General features: G+C 42.1%; 1 protein-coding gene across 1 annotated transcript; it reads left to right on the top strand.

Annotated features, from left to right (window-relative positions):
- Positions 1-5,763: 5,763 nt before the first annotated feature.
- Positions 5,764-18,290, top strand: LOC100561086 (C-signal). Its single transcript, XM_003229878.4, has 6 exons — positions 5,764-5,958; positions 8,075-8,126; positions 11,335-11,522; positions 11,630-11,791; positions 14,590-14,700; positions 18,109-18,290. Exons 1-6 carry the CDS (start codon positions 5,824-5,826, stop codon positions 18,220-18,222), a joined length of 762 nt encoding a protein of 253 aa, XP_003229926.1. The 5' UTR covers positions 5,764-5,823; the 3' UTR covers positions 18,223-18,290.
- Positions 18,291-18,715: the final 425 nt, after the last annotated feature.

The raw sequence follows: 18,715 nt of genomic DNA, 5'->3' as shown, positions 1-18,715 counted from the left end.
CCCAGCTGAAGAGATCTAGCTGAAGAGATCAAGAGAAGGTGGTGAGAATATACAGAAGATCTATATAGGAAATATAATAATATTGGGGATAGCTTTGATGGTGTAGTGAGTGAATTAGAACCAGAGATCCTGAGGAGTGAGGTTGAATGGGCCTTAAGAAGCATTGCTAATAACAAGGCAGCAGGAGACGAGGAGATCCCAGCTGAACTGTGTAAAATCTTGAAAGATGATGCTGTCAAGGTGATGCATGCCATATGCCACAAATCCACAAACTCTGGAAAAACACTGAAAAGTAAAAACGGAACCAAGGACTAGGTCGTGTTATCTTTTGAAACACTTTAAAAGGAACATTTGAGAATTTCTAAGCATGCGTGATTGCCACATTCCCAACATTTTCTTCTTTCACATGGTTATAAGGCTCTTCAGAGCTGGTTAAACTTCTGTTGAACTTGTTGACCGAAAGGTCGGCGGAAGCTGGAATCAGCAGTCCAACTTAGTACACGATTTAACACAATACATGATGATATTAAATTCACCAGAACCCATAGCCATACTATATTAACTTTTTGGATGTTACAGTATATAAAAAGGACAATAGGTTGAAAGTTAAGAGCTACGGAAAACCTACAGATAAAAATTCCATAATGCATTATTCCAGCTACCACTGCCATAAATTAAAGACCAATTTACCCTTTGAACAACTCATGAGATTGACACGTAATACCAATGCGGTCGAGGACTGTATTATTATCATATTATTACCATTATTATTATTACTACAGTAAAGTCTCGTTTATCCAAAATAAATGGGCTGGCAGAACATTGGATGAGCAAAAATGTTGGATAATAAGGCGGGATTAAGGAAAAACCTATTAAATGTCAAATGACATTACAAATTAAGCACCAAAACATCATGTTTTACAATAAATCGACAAAAAAGCAGTTCAGTACATGGTAACATTATGTAATAATTACTTTATTTATGAATTTAGCACCAAAACATTGCAATGTATTGAAAACATTGACTACAAAAACACTGACTATTAAAAGGCAGAATGCATTGGATAAAAGAGAACATTGGATAAACGAAGGTTGGATAAGGGAGACTCTATTATTGTTGTTGTTGTTGTTATTATTTTTATTATTTTATTATGACACAGCAAACAAGATAGATATACTGGATTTCATATCACAAAATCACAAGTCAAACCCTTCCCAAGTGTCTAGGACTGTGTGATGTATTTTCGGATGATGCGCGCAGATCCCAGTCGGGTGGCCTTTTGCAGTTGGCAGATCGTAATTTTGTCAATGTCTATTGTTTCCAAATGCCGGCTGAGATCTTTTGGCACGGCACCCAGTGTGCCCATCACCACCGGGACCACCTGCACTGGTTTCTGCCAGAGTCTTTGAAGTTCAATCTTGAGGTCCTGAGAGCGGCTGAGTTTTTCCTGTTGTTTTTCATCAATGCGACTGTCACCTGGGATGGCGACATCAATGATCCAAACCTTTTTCTTTTCCACAACTGTGATGTCTGGTGTGTTGTGTTCCAGAACTTTGTCAGTCTGGATTTGGAAGTCCCACAGTATCTTTGCGTGCTCATTTTCCAATACTTTTGCAGGTTTGTGATCCCACCAGTTCTTTTCTGCTGGGAGGTGGTACTTGAGGCATAAGTTCCAATGAATCATTTGGGCCACATAGTTGTGCCTCTGTTTGTAGTCTGTCTGTGCAATTTTCTTACAGCAGCTGAGGATATGATCCATGGTTTCGTCAGCTTCCTTGCACAGTCTGCATTTTGGGTCATCAGCTGATTTTTTGATCTTGGCCTGAATTGCCTTTGTCCTGATGTCTTGCTCCTGGGCTGCAAGGATCAGGCCTTGTGTCTCCTTCTTCAGGGTCCCATTCGTGAGCCAGAGCCAGGTCTTCTCCTTATCAGCTTTTCCTTCAATTTTGTCAAGGAACTTTCCATGCAATGTTTTGTTGTGCCAGCTGTCAGCTCTAGTTTGTAGTGCGGTTTTCTTGTACTGGTTTTTTGTTTGCTGTGCTTTGATGAGTTTCTGATTTTTTACTTCAATCATTATTATTCTATTATTATTATTATTATTATTATTATTATTATTATTATTATTATTATTATTATTATTATTATGGCACCTCTGTGGTGCCTTTGTTCCTGCCCAGCTCTCCAACTCTTTCAGCTCAGCCTAAAGGGATAATGCGGAGAGAGTGTGCAGGGCATATTCACCTTCACAGCCGTGACACACCTGTGTTCGAGGTCTCTGTCTAGGCGTGCCATCGGATCAACAGATGCCAGCAAATTAAGGCCAAATCCCCGGAGACAAAGCCATGGCACCACAGGCAGGGAACGCCCCTGAGCATGAAAAGCCAAGGCCTGAGGATGTGAGCCATGCAATGGAACACTCCCAAAGGCCTTTGTTGATGAACAAAGCTCAAAGCCGGCAAATCCAGGTATTAAGGGTTGGTCATGTTGATAGAATGACTTTGCACGGCAGCAAGACTCGTTCTGGCAGCTTTAGTAGAATCAGACCGTTGGAAAAGACCCCAAAGTTCATCCAGTCCAACCCCCTTCTTGCAGCACTTCAAGCTATACTAAAGAAAGACTTGCCAAGTTTAAGTATTTGAAAGGATGCCCTAAGGAAGAGGGAGAGGCTGCCTTTCTGCTGCCCTGGAGACTAGGACTCAATGGAGCCATGGGTTCAAATTACAGGAAAGGAGACTCCAGTTGAACTTTCTGCTTTGGAGTCTGGTGGAAGCTCCTCTTTGGAGGCTTTCAAACAGAATTATTATTATTATTATTATTATTATTATTATTATTATTATTATTATTATTATTAACTTCATTTCTATCCCGCTCTTCTCACCCCCCAGGGGACTCAGAGCGGCTTACAACATACATTTAAGCAAAAATTCAATGCCTCATTATACAAAGCAAATAAAACATAGCATAAAATCAATAAAACCAATCAACATATAAATTCAATTTAAAACCATTAACATTAAGATATTAAAACATAAAACAGCATCTAGATACACCCTACTAGCCCCCCCCCCCCCCAGTCATGATCTTAAGGTCTTCTTTGGCTCCCTTGGATGGTGCTGGATGGCCACCTGTCGGGAGGGATCAGATGGTGTCTTCCCGCTTGTTCAAAAGGAGCTGGATTGGATTGCCCATGCGGCTTCTTCCAAGTCTAGGATTCTATAATACTAATAATAGGTAAAGGTAAAGGTAAAGGTTTTCTCCTGACGTTAAGTCCAGTCATGTCTGACTCTGGGGGTTGATGCTCATCTCCATTTCTAGGCTGAAGAGCCAGCGTTGCCCATAGACACCTCCAAGGTCATGTGGCCACTGGCAGGACTGCATGGAGTGCCATTACCTTCCCGCTGGAGCAGTACCTATTGATCTACTCACATTTGCATGTTTTCAAACTGCTAGGTTGGCAGAAGCTGGGGCTAACAGCAGGCGCTCATTCTGCTCCCTGGATTCGAACCTGCGACCTTTTGGTCTGCAAGTTCAGCAGCTCAGAGCTTTAACACTTTGTGCCTCTGGGGGCTCCACTATTACTACTAGGTAAAGGTAAAGGCTTCCCTTGACATTAAATCCAGTCGTGTCCGACTCTGGGGGTTGGTGCTCATCTCCATTTCTAAGCCAAAGAGCGTTGTCCATAGACACCTCCAAGGTCATGTGGCCAGCATGACTGCATGGAGCGCTGTTACTTTCCCGCAAAGGCAGTACCTATTGATCTACCCACATTTGCATTATTGTTATTGTTATTATTGGAGCCTCTGGTGGCTCAGTGTGTGAAAGCACTGAGCTGCTGAACTTGCAGACTGAAAGGTCGCAGGTTCAAATCCAGGGAGCGGAGTGAGCGCCCACTGTTAGCCCCAGCTTCTGCCAACCTAGCCGTTTGAAAACATGCAAATGTGAGTAGATCAATAGGTACTGGTGGGAAGGTAACGGCGCTCCATGCAGTCATGCCAGCCATATGACCTTGGAGGTGTCTACGGACAACTATTTGTCTTAGAAATGGAGATGAGCACCAACCCCCAGACACGACTGGACTTAACATCAGGGGAAACCTTTACCTTTTACTATTGTTATTATTATGAAGCAGAGGCTTGATGGCCATCTGTCAGGAGTGCTTTGATTGTGTCTCCCTGAATGGCACAATGGGGCTGGACTGGATGGCCTTTGGGTGTCCCTTCGAACTCTAGGAGTCTTTGATTCTGTAGTCCGACTTCTCCATGTCTATGAGGTTATTATTTATTTATTTATTTCCAATATTTCTACCCCGCCCTTCTCCCCGAGGGGACTCAGGGCGGCTTACACAACTGGTAGGATCACTACCAGTACATCATAATACAATAAAATAAGAATAAAACAGTTAAAATAATTAAATAACATAATAAAATACAATATATAAAAATTTAAAACAATGCAACACCAAATATATATACCAATCATCCATCAGACCTTGTGCAAAAGCCTTAATCCGATCCATGTCAATGCTAACTGAGTTCATTCATTAAACGCTTGCGCGCATAGCCAGGTCTTCAGCTTCTTCCTGAACCCCAAAAGGGATGGAGCCTGCCGGATGTCACTGGGGAGGGAGTTCCACAGCCGAGGGGCCGCCACCGAGAAGGCCCTGTCTCTCGTCCCCACCAGCCGTGCTTGTGAGGCCGGTGGGATCGAGAGCAGGGCCTCCCCGGATGATCTTAAGGTTCTCGTGGGCCCATAGGAGGTTGGATGGTCCTCTGTCAGGAGAGCTTTGATTGTGCCTTACCTTGCATAAAAGGGGCTGGACTGGATGGCCTTTGGGTGTCCCTTCGAACTCTAGGAGTCTTTGATTCTGCAGTCTGACTTCTCAATGTCTATGAGGTTGGATGGTCCTCTATCAGGAGGGCTTTGATTGTGCCTTACGTTGCCTAAAAGGGGTTGGACTGGATGGCCTTGGGGTGTCCCTTTGAATTCTGGGAGTCTTTGATTCTGCGATCCCACTTCTCCACGTCTATGAAGTTGGATGGTCCTCTGTCAGGAGGGCTTTGATTGTGTCTCCCTGAATGACACAATGGGGCTGGACTGGATGACCTTTGGGTGTCCCTTTGAACTCTAGGAGTCTTTGATTCTGCGGTCCTACTTCTCCATGTCTATGAGGTTGGATGGTCCTCTGTCAGGAGGGCTTTGATTGTGTCTCCCTGAATGACACAATGGGGCTGGATTGGATGGCATTTGGATGTCCCTTCGAACTCTGGGAGTCTTTGATTCTGCGGTCCTACTTCTCCATGTCTATGAGGTTGGATGGTCCTCTGTCAGGAGGGCTTTGATTGTGCCTTACGTTGCCTAAAAGGGGTTGGACTGGATGGCCTTTGGGTGTCCCTTCGAACTCTAGGAGTCTTTGATTCTGCGGTCCTACTTCTCCATGTCTATGAGGTTGGATGGTCCTCTGTCAGGAGGGCTTTGATTGTGCCTTACGTGGCCTAAAAGGGGTTGGACTGGATGGCCTTTGGGTGTCCCTTCGAACTCTAGGAGTCTTTGATTCTGCGGTCCTACTTCTCCATGTCTATGAGGTTGGATGGTCCTCTGTCAGGAGGGCTTTGATTGTGCCTTACTTTGGACTGGGTGGCCTTTTGGGTCTCCTTTCTGACTTCTACCATTCCTTGGCTGGGGTTGTTTGCCTTTGAAGGCGGTGTCAGGAGGGAGGGGGAAAAATGAAGAAAAGCAGCCAAAGAGGAGGAGCCCAGAGGAGGAGGAAGAAGAAGAAGAAGAAGAGAAGAGGGGCCTGAGTGAAGGAAGAGAAGAAGGGGAGGATGCCGGAGTCGGTGCTGGTGACGGGGGCCAACCGGGGCATCGGGCTGGAGCTGGTGAAGCAGCTGCTGGGCAAGGAGAGACCCCCCAAGACCCTCTTTGCCACCTGCAGGGACCCCCAGGGACCAGGGGCCCAGGTCAGACTGAAGACCCTCCTCTCCCTTCTTTCCTTCTTTCTTTCCTTGGCTTCTCTCTGTGTTTTCTTATGTAACAGAGGACGGGAGAGTCTGGCATCTCTGGCCACTCTCTCAGGATATTTTTCTTCTTAAAATAATAACAATAGTCAGTGGGTTGCTGTGAGTTTTCCAGGCTGTGAGGCCATGTTCTAGCAGCATTCTCTCCTGATGTTTCTCTCACATCTATGTCAGGCATCCTCAGAGGGTGTGAGGTCTGTTGAAAACTAGGCAAGTGAGATTTATATACCTGTGGAATGATGTCCAAGGTGGGAGTAAGAAGTCTGTTGGAGGGCGGTGTGAATGTTGTACATTAGAGTCTCACTTATCCAAGCCTCGCTTATCCAAGTTTCTGGATTATCCAAGCCATTTCTGTAGTCGTTGTTTTCAATATATCGTGATATTTTGGTGCTAAATCCGTAAATACAGTAATTACAGTAGAGTCTCATTTATCCAAGCCTCGCTTATCCAAGTTTCTGGATTATCCAAGCCATTTTTGTAGTCAATGTTTTCAATACATTCTGATATTTTGGTGCTAAATCCGTAAATACAGTAATTACAGTAGAGTCTCACTTATCCAAGCCTTGCTTATCCAAGTTTCGGGATTATCCAAGCCATTTTTGTAGTCAATGTTTTCAATACATTCTGATATTTTGGTGCTAAATCCGTAAATACAGTAATTACAGTAGAGTCTCATTTATCCAAGCCTCGCTTATCCAAGTTTCTGGATTATCCAAGCCATTTTTGTAGTCGTTGTTTTCAATATATCGTGATATTTTGGTGCTAAATCTGTAAATACAGTAATTACTGTAGTTAATCACCTTGATTAGCATTCATGGCCTTGCCAATAATAATAGTCATTTGTGCAAAACAGTCTCCCAAAATGGTTTGGGCTCAAGGCCCAAAAGGAAAAGCTATTATTATTAGTAGTAGTACTACTACACATTTTTTGGAGCCTCTGGTGGCGCAGCGGGTTAAACCGCTGAGCTGCTGAACTTGCTGACTGAAAGGTCGAAAGTTCGAATCTGGGGAGCAGGGTGAACTCCCACTCTCAGCCCCAGCTTCTGCCAACCTAGCAGTTCGAAACATGCAAATGTGAGTAGATCAATAGGTACCGCTCCGGTGGGAAGCTAACGGCGCTCCATACAGTCATGCCAGCCACATGATCTTGGAGGTGTCTATGGACAACGCCGGCTCTTTGGTCTAGAAAATGATATGAGCACCAACCCCCAGAGTCGGACACGACTAGACTTAACATCAGGGGAAAATCTTTACCTTTACTTTTACCTTACTAACTTAATTTCTTCCTCATCTTGTACCCCCATAGGTCTCAAGGAGTAAAAAATATTATTATTATTATTATTATTATTATTATTATTATTTCTACCCCACCCTTTTCCCCATAGAGACATAAGGAGTAAGAAAAATTATTGTTGTTGTTGTTATTTCTACCCCACCTTTTTCCCCATAGGTACTCAAGAAGAAAATAATAATAATAATAATAATAATAATTATTATTATTATTATTATTATTCCTACCCCACCTTTTCCCCATAGGAACTCAAGGAGTAAGAAAAATAAAAATAATAATAATAATAATAATAATAATAATAATAATTATTATTATTATTATTATTATTATTATTATTATTTCTACCCCACCCTTTTCCCCATAGGGACTCAAGGAGCAGGAAAAAGTGATGTTGTTGTTGTTATTGCTGCTTTTATTGTGATTTTTCAGCATGGCAGGTTTGGGGTCCCTTCCAAATCTAATATTCGATTATTATTATTATTATTATTATTAAGAGACTGGATGGCCATCTGTTGGGAGGACTTTGATTGTGCTTTTCCTGCAGGGCAGAAAGAAGGGGGTTGGACTGGATGACCTTTGGGGTCCCTTCCAACTCTAGGATTCTATGAAATGCCCTGAGCTTTGCATGCATGGTTGAGCACAGTTAAAAACCATACGCAGTGAACCGTTATTAAAAGAAATGTGTGTCTCAAGATTGCTCTTGGGTTCATTTAGGAGATTTTCAGGCCCTATAACAGACTTCTCTGCACACCTTTGCTTTCCTTGCAGGAGCTGAGGGCCTTGGCATCCAAACATCCCAACCTGGTGATTCTGAAGCTCGGTACGTAACACAAGCTTTGAAACAATGCTCCAAAGCAGGGGTCCCCAAACTAAGGCCCAGGGGCCGGATGCGGCCCTCCAAGGTCATTTACCTGGCCCCCGCCCTCAGTTTTATAATATATTTTTATATCAGTTTTAATAATATAATATATTGTATATACATATAATATTGATAAAAATATTATAATGTTATACAATATAATACTAATAATAATACCATATAATCATATTAATTATATGTTATATATTACATATAGTATTACGGTATAGTGGTATAGTTCAATATAGTAATGTATAATGCTAATATTTTGCTAGGCTAATAATATAATATATTGTATATACATACAGCTGCTCTGAGTCCCCTTCGGGGTAAGAAGAGTGGGATATAAATGTAGTAAATAAATGTAGTAAGTAAATAAATAATTAATTAATTTTAGACTTAGGCTCACCCAAATTCTGAAATGACTTGAAGGCACACAACAACAACAACAACAACAACAACAACAACAACAACAACAACAATCCTAATTAACTTGACTATCTCATTGGCCAGTAGCAGGCTCACCCTTTCCATTGAAATCCTGATAGGTTTATGTTGGTTATTTTTAAATATTGTATTCTTTCATTGTTGTTGTTGTTTTGCACTACAAATAAGACATGTGCAGTATGCATAGGAATTTGTTCGTATTTTTTTTCAAATGATAATTCGGCCCCTCCATAGTCTGAAGGATTGTAGACTGGCCCTTTGCTTTAAAAGTTTGAGGACCCCTGCTCCAAAGCATGACAAGGAAGCCAGTGCCTTGCGGGAAGAAGAGAGCTTTGCGGAGAAAGAGAATAATAATAATAAAACTACATGACAAGATTTTTGTCCTTGGGTTATCAATGGTATTTCCCAATTGGTTCAATCATAAAAACATGGAGAAAGTTTATTAAACTGCACAAACTTTGTTTCTGCAGCATCCCCTTTTGCTTTGGCTAAAGGCTGAGATGACTGTATTATGTAAAACTAACGCACACCCCCAAAAAGGTGAGTATTAGATTAGATTAGAGCAGGGGTCCTCAAACTTTTTAAGCCGAGGGCTTAAAATCCTTCAGACTGTTGAGGGGCCGGATTATCATTTGAAAAAAATACAAACAAATTCCGATGCACACTGCATATGTCTTATTTGTAGTGCAAAAACAACAACAAGAACAACAAGAACAATGAAAGAACAATACAATATTTAAAAATAAAAACAATGTTATCCAACATACATTTATCAGGATTTCAATGGGAAGTGTGGTCCTGCTTCTGGCCAATGAGATAGTCAAGTTAATTAGGGTTGTTGTTGTTGTTGTTGTTGTTGTGTGCCTTCAAGTCATTTCAGACTTTGGGTGAGCCTAAGTCTAAAATTTATTTATTATTTATTTACTGCATTTATTTACTACATTTGTATCACACCCTTCTCACCCCAAAGGGGACTCAGAGTGGCTTACAAATTATATGTACATATAATATATTATATTATTAGCATAGCACAATAATAGCATTATATATTACTATATTGAACTATACCACTGTACTGTAATATTATTAGTAATATTATATGTAATATAGAATATATAATTAATATTATTATATGGTATTATTATTAGTGTTATATTGTATTACATTATAATATTATTATCAATAATATATAGAGATACAATATATTATTTTATAAAACTGAGGGCGGGGGCCAGGTAAATGACCTCGGAGGGCCGCATCCGGCCCCCGGGCCTTAGTTTGGGGACCCCTGGATTAGAGTATAACATAACCACTTTATACTCTACTTGTTTGACCCATTTTAAAAAAAAGATTTGAGTAAATACTGGCTCAACAAGTTGGTTGGCAATGGCTCGGCTGTTGATGTGAATGGCTAATCCCTGAGAGAAACGCATGCGGGCGCATGCCTTACGCAGAGGTCAGGACGGTTGGCGAAAAAATACTTCTGTCTCTGTGTTTCACTCCAAGGAAAGGACTGAACCCATCCTTTGCTGGGAGGCATTTGCAACCTCCATTTCTGGTATTTTTGTCAGTGCAGACGCATGGGGGGGGGGGGGGGGAAGCCAAGGAAAAACTCTCAATGCAGAGGATCTGCCCAATGGGAGATAGCCAAGAAAAGGCTAACGCTATGTAACAACCCAATTAGGAAATGACATTTATAACCCAGGAACAAATATCGTGTTACATAGTGTTATCGTTGCCATTATTATTATCATCATCATCAGGATCAGAGGCACTCCGAGCGGCCAGTTTCTGGTCACAGGAAATTTAGCATAATGCCAAGTTTTTAACTTTATGGTTTTTTTATTCATTACTAGCTGTGCCCGGCCACACGTTGCTGTGGCGTCGTTCTAAGGATTCCTAGGGGAATCCTTTGTTGGGAGGTGTTAGCTGGCCCTGATTGTTTCCTGTCTGGAATTTCCCAGTTTTCAGAGTGTTGTTCTTTATTTACTGTCCTGATTTTAGAGATTATATTGTTCTGTATTTGGGACATTGAATTCTATTTGGATTATTGGATTTCCTTATTGCTTTTTGCCTTACTTTTTGCTACCCTTTTATTAATAAACTGTTTATATCAAGTCTGTCTCAGTAGCGTGTGGAGAGAGCAAGGTGGACCCTCACTGGAGTGCATTAGTTCAGGCTGTGGCGCTGTGGGGCCGGGCTGTGGCGCAGCTGGCTAGTAACCAGCTGCTATAAATCACTACTGACCGAGAGGTCATGAGTTCGAAGCCCGGGTCGGGTTAAGCCTCCGACCATTAAAAAAAAAATAGCCCCGGCTTGCTGTTGACCTAGCAGCCCTGAAAGACAGTTGCATCTGTCAAGTAGGGAAAATTTAGGTACGCTTTATGCGGGAGGCTAATTTAACTAATCTACAACACCATAAAAAAAACTGCTCACGAGGAAAAGAAGAGGAAGAACAGCCACCAATGGACGGTGAAGCAACAGCTCCCCCTGTGGCCGGAATCGTGAAGCTGGAAAAATGTTAAAAAATGCCTCTGTGTCTGTCTAAAAAAAACTGAATGTGTTTGTCTGTTGGCATTGAATGTTTGCCATTTATGTGTTCACTGTAATCCGCCCTGAGTCCCCTTCGGGGTGAGAAAGAAGGGCGGAATATAAATACTGTAAAATAAATAAATAAATAAATAGTGTCACCACAGCACCTCCTCCTTCCCTCTCCCCATAGAAGCCACCAACCCAGCCAGCATCCAGTCTGCAGCCAAGGAAGCGAAGTCCCGCTTGGGGGATCAGGGCCTGAACCTGCTGATCAACAATGCCGGGGTGATGCCTGCCTGCACCTTGGAGTCGGCCACCGCCAAAGACATGCTGGACGTCTACAATATCAACCTAGTGGGGCCCATGCTGGTCACCAAGGTCAGGCTGCAATCTGATAGAGGGAGTGCCTTGCAAATCGTGCCGACAGTTGAGACGACCCAACTGTTAAGATGACCCAACCTGTGCCCGTTTCTCCCCTTTCATAGGCCTTCCTTCCTCTGCTGAAGCGGGCGGCCCAGGCCTCTCCTCACAAGGCCCTCAGCTGTGGCAAGGCGGCCATCATCAACATGTCCACCATACTGTCTTCCATTGAGAAAACCCCGGAGATGTACCACAGCTTCCCAGTCATCTCCTACCGCTGCAGCAAGGTCAGTTGGGTCGGGGGTCCCCAAAAAGGCAGCTTGGGTTCAACCCAACCCCTGGAATCAGCAGTCTCTAGATCAGGGGTCCCCAAACTAAGGCCCGGGGGCCGGATGCGGCCCATCAAAGCCATTTATCCGGCCCCCACAAGGGCAGAAGGGGTTTGGGCTAAATGACCCCAGGGGCCTCTTACAACCCTTATTATTATTATTATTAACATTGAAGCTGGGTGGACATCTGTCAGGGGCAATACTAATGGCTTTTGGTGCACAAAGGCAGAAGGGGGTCGGACTAAATGGCCCAAGGGATCTCTTGCAACCCTCTTTATTGTTGTTGTTGTTGTTGTTATTAACATTGAGGCTGGGTGGTCATCTGTCAGGGGTGCTTTGCTTGTACTTTCAGTGCACAAAGGCAGAAGGGGATTGTACTAAATGGCCCAAGGGTTTCTTCCAACCCTCTTTATTATTATTATTATTATTATTATTATTATTAGTATTAACATTGAGGCTGGGTGGTCATCTGTCAGGGGTGCTTTGCTTGTAGTTTCAGTGCACAAAGGCAGAAGGGGATTGGACTCAATGGCCCAAAGGGTTTCTTCTAATCCTTATTATTATTATTATTATTATTATTATTATTATTATTATTATTATTATTATTAACATTGAGGCTGAGTGGTCATCTGTCAGGGGTGCTTTGCTTGTGCTTTTGGTGCACAAAGGCAGAAAGGGATTGGACTCAATGGCCCAAAGGGTCTCTTCCAACCCTCTTTATTATTATTATTATTATTGTTGTTGATATTATTATTATTATTATTATTATTATTATTATTATTATTATTATTACTACTATTTATTATTATTGCTCGGTGGTCAACTATAGTCCGGCCCTCCAATAGTCCGAAGGATCATGAACTGGCTCCCTGTTTAAAAAGTTTGGGGACCCCTGCTCTAGATCCTGAACAGTTGGATCTGAGACATGCACTTACGAAGCAGCAGCACCTTTCTGCTCTTCCCCTGCCTCTGTGCTTCTTCAATCAAGTGCACTGGAACTCTGAATCTCTGTCAAGAGCCCTTGGGAGTTCACTGTTTACATTAATAACTTTATTTATAACCTGCCCTATCTCCCGTAAGGGACTCAGGGCGGTTTCCAAACAAGAATGGCAAATATTCAGTGCCATAAAAATAATGTGAACAAGGCAAACCAAACAGTACATAAAACAACTCATAATAACAAAACCAAAAAATGAAAAAAGTTATTAAATAAATATTGTAACCATAATAAACATTTAAACAGCTAAAATGAATTTAAATGATAAAAGCCTGCAAATTATTTCCAGTTACTCGCCCTCAGATGGTCACAGCAGAGGAGAGAGATCAAATGCATGGTCAGGCCTTTTATCACATTGCTGTGCATGCTTATTTCTGTGTTGACACCTTGGATATGACATTTGTCTCACTTGACTGGAGGTTTTGTTCTGGTCCTGTCTCTCTAGGCACTGAGTGATTTTAATTTCCACATGTCTTGGGCATGATTTTTCCCGGACATATATCTCTATCAATCAATGTTGCCTAATTATCTTTATTGCATTTTACTCCTTTAGACGGCCATAGTTTCTTTGTGTATGCCTTCCCTAGCACTTTAATAGTACAATAGTTCTGGTATCTACCTCTCCCCGATTGTATCTGACATTACTTGCACTTTCTCTGGCCCAGTTCTTTTTAGGAGCCAACCCAGGATTTTATCAAAGTATGTTTATTGTATGTGACTTCATTTGTTTTATGACTTGTTTTATTGTTGAGTTTTATATTGTCTGTTTTGACCAGTCTTAGCTCCATGTAAGCCGCCCTGAGTCCCCGGGGAGATGGGGTGGGGTATAAAAATAAAATTAATAATAATAATAATAATAATAATAAGTTGGGCTAGAGGTTGAAGCCTACAGCTTCATTGGCTCGTCATTGGGAGGCCAGGGAGTATGGTGCCGCTGAACATTCATCTACGTGGGGCCCTTGTCTCCCACTGCCGCTGATTCTAGTGCTCAGTCGGGACCATTTATGTTGCTCAGAGAGGCCACAAAGAAGAATGTCACATGCCAAGGTGCATTCTTTTTCAGTAAAGAAGCCAAATTTTCCCGGCCATGGGAAGCTATGGGGCAAATATGTGACCAGGTTGTGACTCAGATACACAGAGCAGCCAACTTTCCTAAGTCCTGTCTTCTAAGCTCCTGTCCTGTTTTGTTTTTCAAGAACAGCCACAAAACAATGTGGTAAGTAAATGAAAACTGCTTTACTTCAGCAAAACATAAAGAACAGCACACTCAGTGGTGTATTGCAAAAGAAAGCAAGGAAGTCTTAGGGCAAACACAGTTCTTAAGACTCTGATCAATTCCCAAATCAAGGAGCAGTCTTACTTCAGACAAAAAAAGCAATAAATCCTTAGGAGCAGTTTCCCAGATGCAGACTCGAAGCAGGAACAAGGGGAGCAAAGGCTTAGGAATTAGAGTCAGTTTGTTACCAGCAATAGCTGACGCACTTGCTTCTGATTTATATCCCTGAGTCCCTTCATAGCTGCTAGGGCAGTTCCCAATTACTGAGCTGCATTTCTGGCAGATATTCTAGCTGAACGACGTCTCTGCTCTGTTTCCTTTTGCCTTTCCTGAAATGTGGGTACTTGCAAAGTCTCCTCCTCAGATTCCAGCTCCCCCTCAGATTCATGAACACTTTCCTGCTCCCCTTCCTCTTCCGAAGAGGAATCCCTAACAGCTCCTGCTTTCTTCCTTCCTTTCATGCTCACATTTTTCCTTCTCCAGGCAGCGCTGAACATGCTGACCAAGCTGCAGTCCATGGGCTACAAGGAGGAGGGCATCCTCTGCACGGCAATCCACCCCGGGTGGGTCAAGACCGACTTGGGGACGGAGCAGGTGGGTCAGGATATGGTTACAAACATCTGATATAGAAATGACTCCTAGTTAAGAATAGGGCTGGAGTGGATGGCCTTTGGGGGTCCCTTCCAAATCTATATGATTCTTATACATATAAATATACTAGCTGTGCCCGGCCATGCGTTGCTGTGGCATTGTCTGGTGGTGTCTGTATTTTATAGGCAGTGTGGAAGAGGCCTAAGTGAGGCCTAACTTTGCCTGTCCTCTGGGCTGAGTGGGTTGCTAGGAGACCAAGTGGGCAGAGCTTAGCCTTCTAACTGGCGGCAATTGGATAAAAACAATTATTCCTCTCCCTCTAATTAGGACTTTATTTTTCTTTTCTTTTTGTTGTATCAACCTAGAGGCGTGGATGAGGGGTTGTGCTGTCAATTTTCGAGGTTGTGGGGTGTTTAGTTTTGTTGTTTTGTCAGTCGCCAGGATTCCATCACTCTTTTATATATATAGATGTATATGCATTCCCCGAATTGCAAATGTTCGACTTACAAGCAACTTCTTGTTTAGACCAGGGCTGGAGTGGATGACCTTTGGGGGTCCCTTACAAATCTATGATACAATGTCTCATATATATATATGCAGTCCCCAGGTTACAAACATCCGACTTGTAAACAACTCATGATTAAGAACAGGGCTGAGACAACAGAAAGTGAGAGGAATCTTCCCCTTGGAGGGAAGGAAGGAAGGAAGGAAGGGAAATCCGCTCCTGGAAGAGCTGTTATTATCATGCGGAAAAGGGTCTCCAATGAAGCTCCAATCACCACAACAAGACACATTTTTCAAAACTCAATTATGACGGAAAGTGAAGTGAAGTCTTCTGAACAGGACCGCATACAACAAAAGAAACACTACAGGGGTGTTTGCCCTTCCCTATGTCATCCAAAGCTAAGCAATATATATATATATGGCTGGAGTGACACTTAAAGAATGTCCCTGTTCTGCCTTACATACAAATCCATGAGTTCAAAGCCGGCCTGGAACGGATTGAGCACCTGACAGTTAAATAGCCTAGCTCGTTGTTGACCTAAGCAACCCGAAAGACAGCTGCATGTCGAGTAGGAAATTTAGGTACCGCTTTATGTGGGAAGGCTAATTTAACTAATTTACAACACCATAAAAAAAAACATCTAGCAGCGTGTGGAAGAATGAGGAAGTACTCCATCAATGACTCGGTGTCACAGTGGATGATGAAGTAGCAGCTCCCCCTGTGGCCAGAATCGAGCATGCCCTCATGAAGCTGAAAGCTGGAAAATGTTAAATTGCCTCTGTGTCTGTGTCTGTATGTCTAAAAATGGAAAATAGTTCCATCTTGTCTGTGCCATAGCAAAATGCTATTCAAATTTTACATACATACATACATATATATATACAGTAGAGTCTCACTAATCCAAGCTTCGCTTATCCAAGCTTCTGGATAATCCAAGCCATTTTTGTAGTCAATGTTTTCAACATATCCTGATATTTTGGTGCTAAATTCGTAAATACAGTAATTACTACATAGCATTACTGTGTATTGAACTACTTTTTCTGTCAAATTTGTTGTGTAACATGATGTTTTGGTGCTTAATTTGTAAAATCATAACCTAATTTAATGTTTAATAGGCTTTTCCTTAATCTCTCCTTATTATCCAAGATATTCACTTATCCAAGCTTCTGCCGGCCTGTTTAGCTTGGATGAGTGAGACTCTACTGTATAATATATAATAATTTATAAATATATAATATATTGTATATACATATAATATTGATAATAATATTATAATGTAATAAAATATTATACTACTAATAATAAAATAATATTAATTATATATTTTATATATTAAATGTAATATTACTAACAATATTACCATATAATGATATAGTACAATATAGTAATTTAATGCTTATATTGTGCTAGGGTAATAATACATTGTATGTACATTTGATTTGTAAGCCACTCTGAGTCCCCTCCGTGGTGAGAAGGGTGAGATATAAATGTAGTAAATAAATGAATAAAGAAATAAAGAAATAAATAATGGCATTGAATGTTTGCCATGTACAGTAGAGTCTCACTTATCCAACATAAACGGGCCAGCAGAACGTTGGATGAGCGAATATGTTGGATAATAAGGAGGGATTAAGGAAAAGTCTATTAAACATCAAATTAAGTTATGATTTTACAAATTAAGCACCAAAACATCATGTTATACAACAAATTTAACAGAAAAAGTAGTTCAATACATAGTAATGCTATGTAGCAATTACTGTATTTACGAATTTAGCCCCAAGATATTGCGATGTATTGAAAACACTGACTACAAAAATGCGTTGGATAATCCAGAACATTGGATAAGTGAATATTGGATAAGTGAGACTCTACTGTATATGTACATTGTGATCCGCCCTGAGTCCCCTTTGGGATGAGAAGAAAGAGCGGAAGATAAATACTGTAAATAAATACATAATAAATAAGGCCCGGGCTGTGGCGCAGGCTGGAGAGCAAGCCAGCTGAATCCAGCTGCAATGAATCACTCTGACCAGGAGGTCATGAGTTCGAGGCCCGCTCGGAGCCTATGTTTGTCTTGTCTTTGTTCTATGTTAAAAGGCATTGAATGTTTGCCTATATGTGTAATGTGATCCGCCCTGAGTCCCCTTCGGGGTGAGAAGGGCAGAATAAGATTCTGAAGCAGGGAGTTCCACTGCTGAACAGTTCTCACAGAAAGTTCTTCCTAATAATGTCCAATGCAATCTGAGGCTGTCAGGAAGGGTGGGAGTTGAAGTCCAAAACACCCGGAGGAGCGGCTTCTGACAGGAAAAAGACCTGGATGGAGCTCGAGGCCCGAGAACGCGAAGGCGGGGCCGAGGGCTTCGAGGCGGCCTGCTCCCATTGGCCAGCGCCTTCTCCGGAGGAGCCAGGAAGCAGGGCCCCGGTAGAGTTCGGTAGGGCTCGGGCTGTGGCGCAGGCTGGAGAGCAGCTGCAATGAATCACTGCAATGAATCACTCTGACCAGGAGGTCATGAGTTCGAGGCCGCTCGGAGCCTATGTTTGTTTGTCTTTGTTCTATGTTATATGGCATTGAATGTTTGCCTATATGTGTAATGTGATCTGCCCTGAGTCCCCTTCGGGGTGAGAAAGAAGGGCGGAATATAAATGCTGTAAATAAATAAATAAGAACGTCCTGACTGTAAGAAGAGCTGTTTAACAGTGGAACTCTCTGCCTCAAAGTATGGAGGAAGCTCGTTTCTTGGATGGCCACCTGTCACGGGTACTTTGTGCTTTTCCTGCATAAAAGATGGGGGTTGGACTACATAGCTTATGGAGTCTCTTCCAACTCTATTAGTCTGTGATTCTGTCAATTGGATGGAGCCCTGTCTCTGCTGACCCAATGGCTTTCTTCTCTGTCTGTGTTTCAGGCGGACCTGACGGTGGAGGAGAGCGTGGCCGGCATCCTGGAAGTGTTAAGCAGCCTCTCCGAGAAGCATCACGGGATCCTGGTCACTTGGGAAGGGAAAACCTTGCCCTGGTGAGCGCCAAGGAAGGAGACAGGGGCACAAAAGGGACGCCACATTCAAACCAATAAAAGGAAATGACCGGAGGGTGGCATTTCTGTCTTCTGTTCCTTAACAACACTGTAAGGCAGGGGTCCCCAAACTAAGGCCCGGGGGTCATTTACCTGGCCCCCTCCAAGGTCATTTACCTGGCCATCAGTTTTATAATATAATATTTTTATATTATTTCAAATAATATAATATATTGTATATACATATAATATTGATAATAATATTATAATGTTATACAATATAATACTAATAATAATCTATATATATAAAAGAGTGATGGCATCACGGCGACCCACAAAACAACAAAACTACAGGCCCCCCAACCTCGAAATTTGACGACACAACCCATCATCCACGCCTCTAGGTTGATACAACAAAAAGAAAAGAAAAATAAAAGTCCTAATTTGAGAGAGAGGAATAATTGCTTTTATCCAATTGCTGCCAGTTAGAAGGCTAAGCT

This window comes from Anolis carolinensis, unplaced genomic scaffold (assembly GCF_035594765.1).
Source record: "Anolis carolinensis isolate JA03-04 unplaced genomic scaffold, rAnoCar3.1.pri scaffold_9, whole genome shotgun sequence".
Lineage (NCBI taxonomy): Eukaryota > Metazoa > Chordata > Lepidosauria > Squamata > Dactyloidae > Anolis > Anolis carolinensis.
This window is presented reverse-complemented; position numbering and strand designations above follow the sequence as displayed.

Excerpts from the sequence above, each read along its gene's own strand:
- LOC100561086 (XM_003229878.4), top strand. The coding sequence starts at position 5,824 with ATGCCGGAGTCGGTGCTGGTGACGGGGGCCAACCGGGGCATCGGGCTG. Across the intron at positions 8,127-11,334 it reads CCTGGTGATTCTGAAGCTCG|AAGCCACCAACCCAGCCAGC; the intron begins GTACGTAACACA and ends CTCTCCCCATAG. Across the intron at positions 11,792-14,589 it reads TCTCCTACCGCTGCAGCAAG|GCAGCGCTGAACATGCTGAC; the intron begins GTCAGTTGGGTC and ends TTCCTTCTCCAG.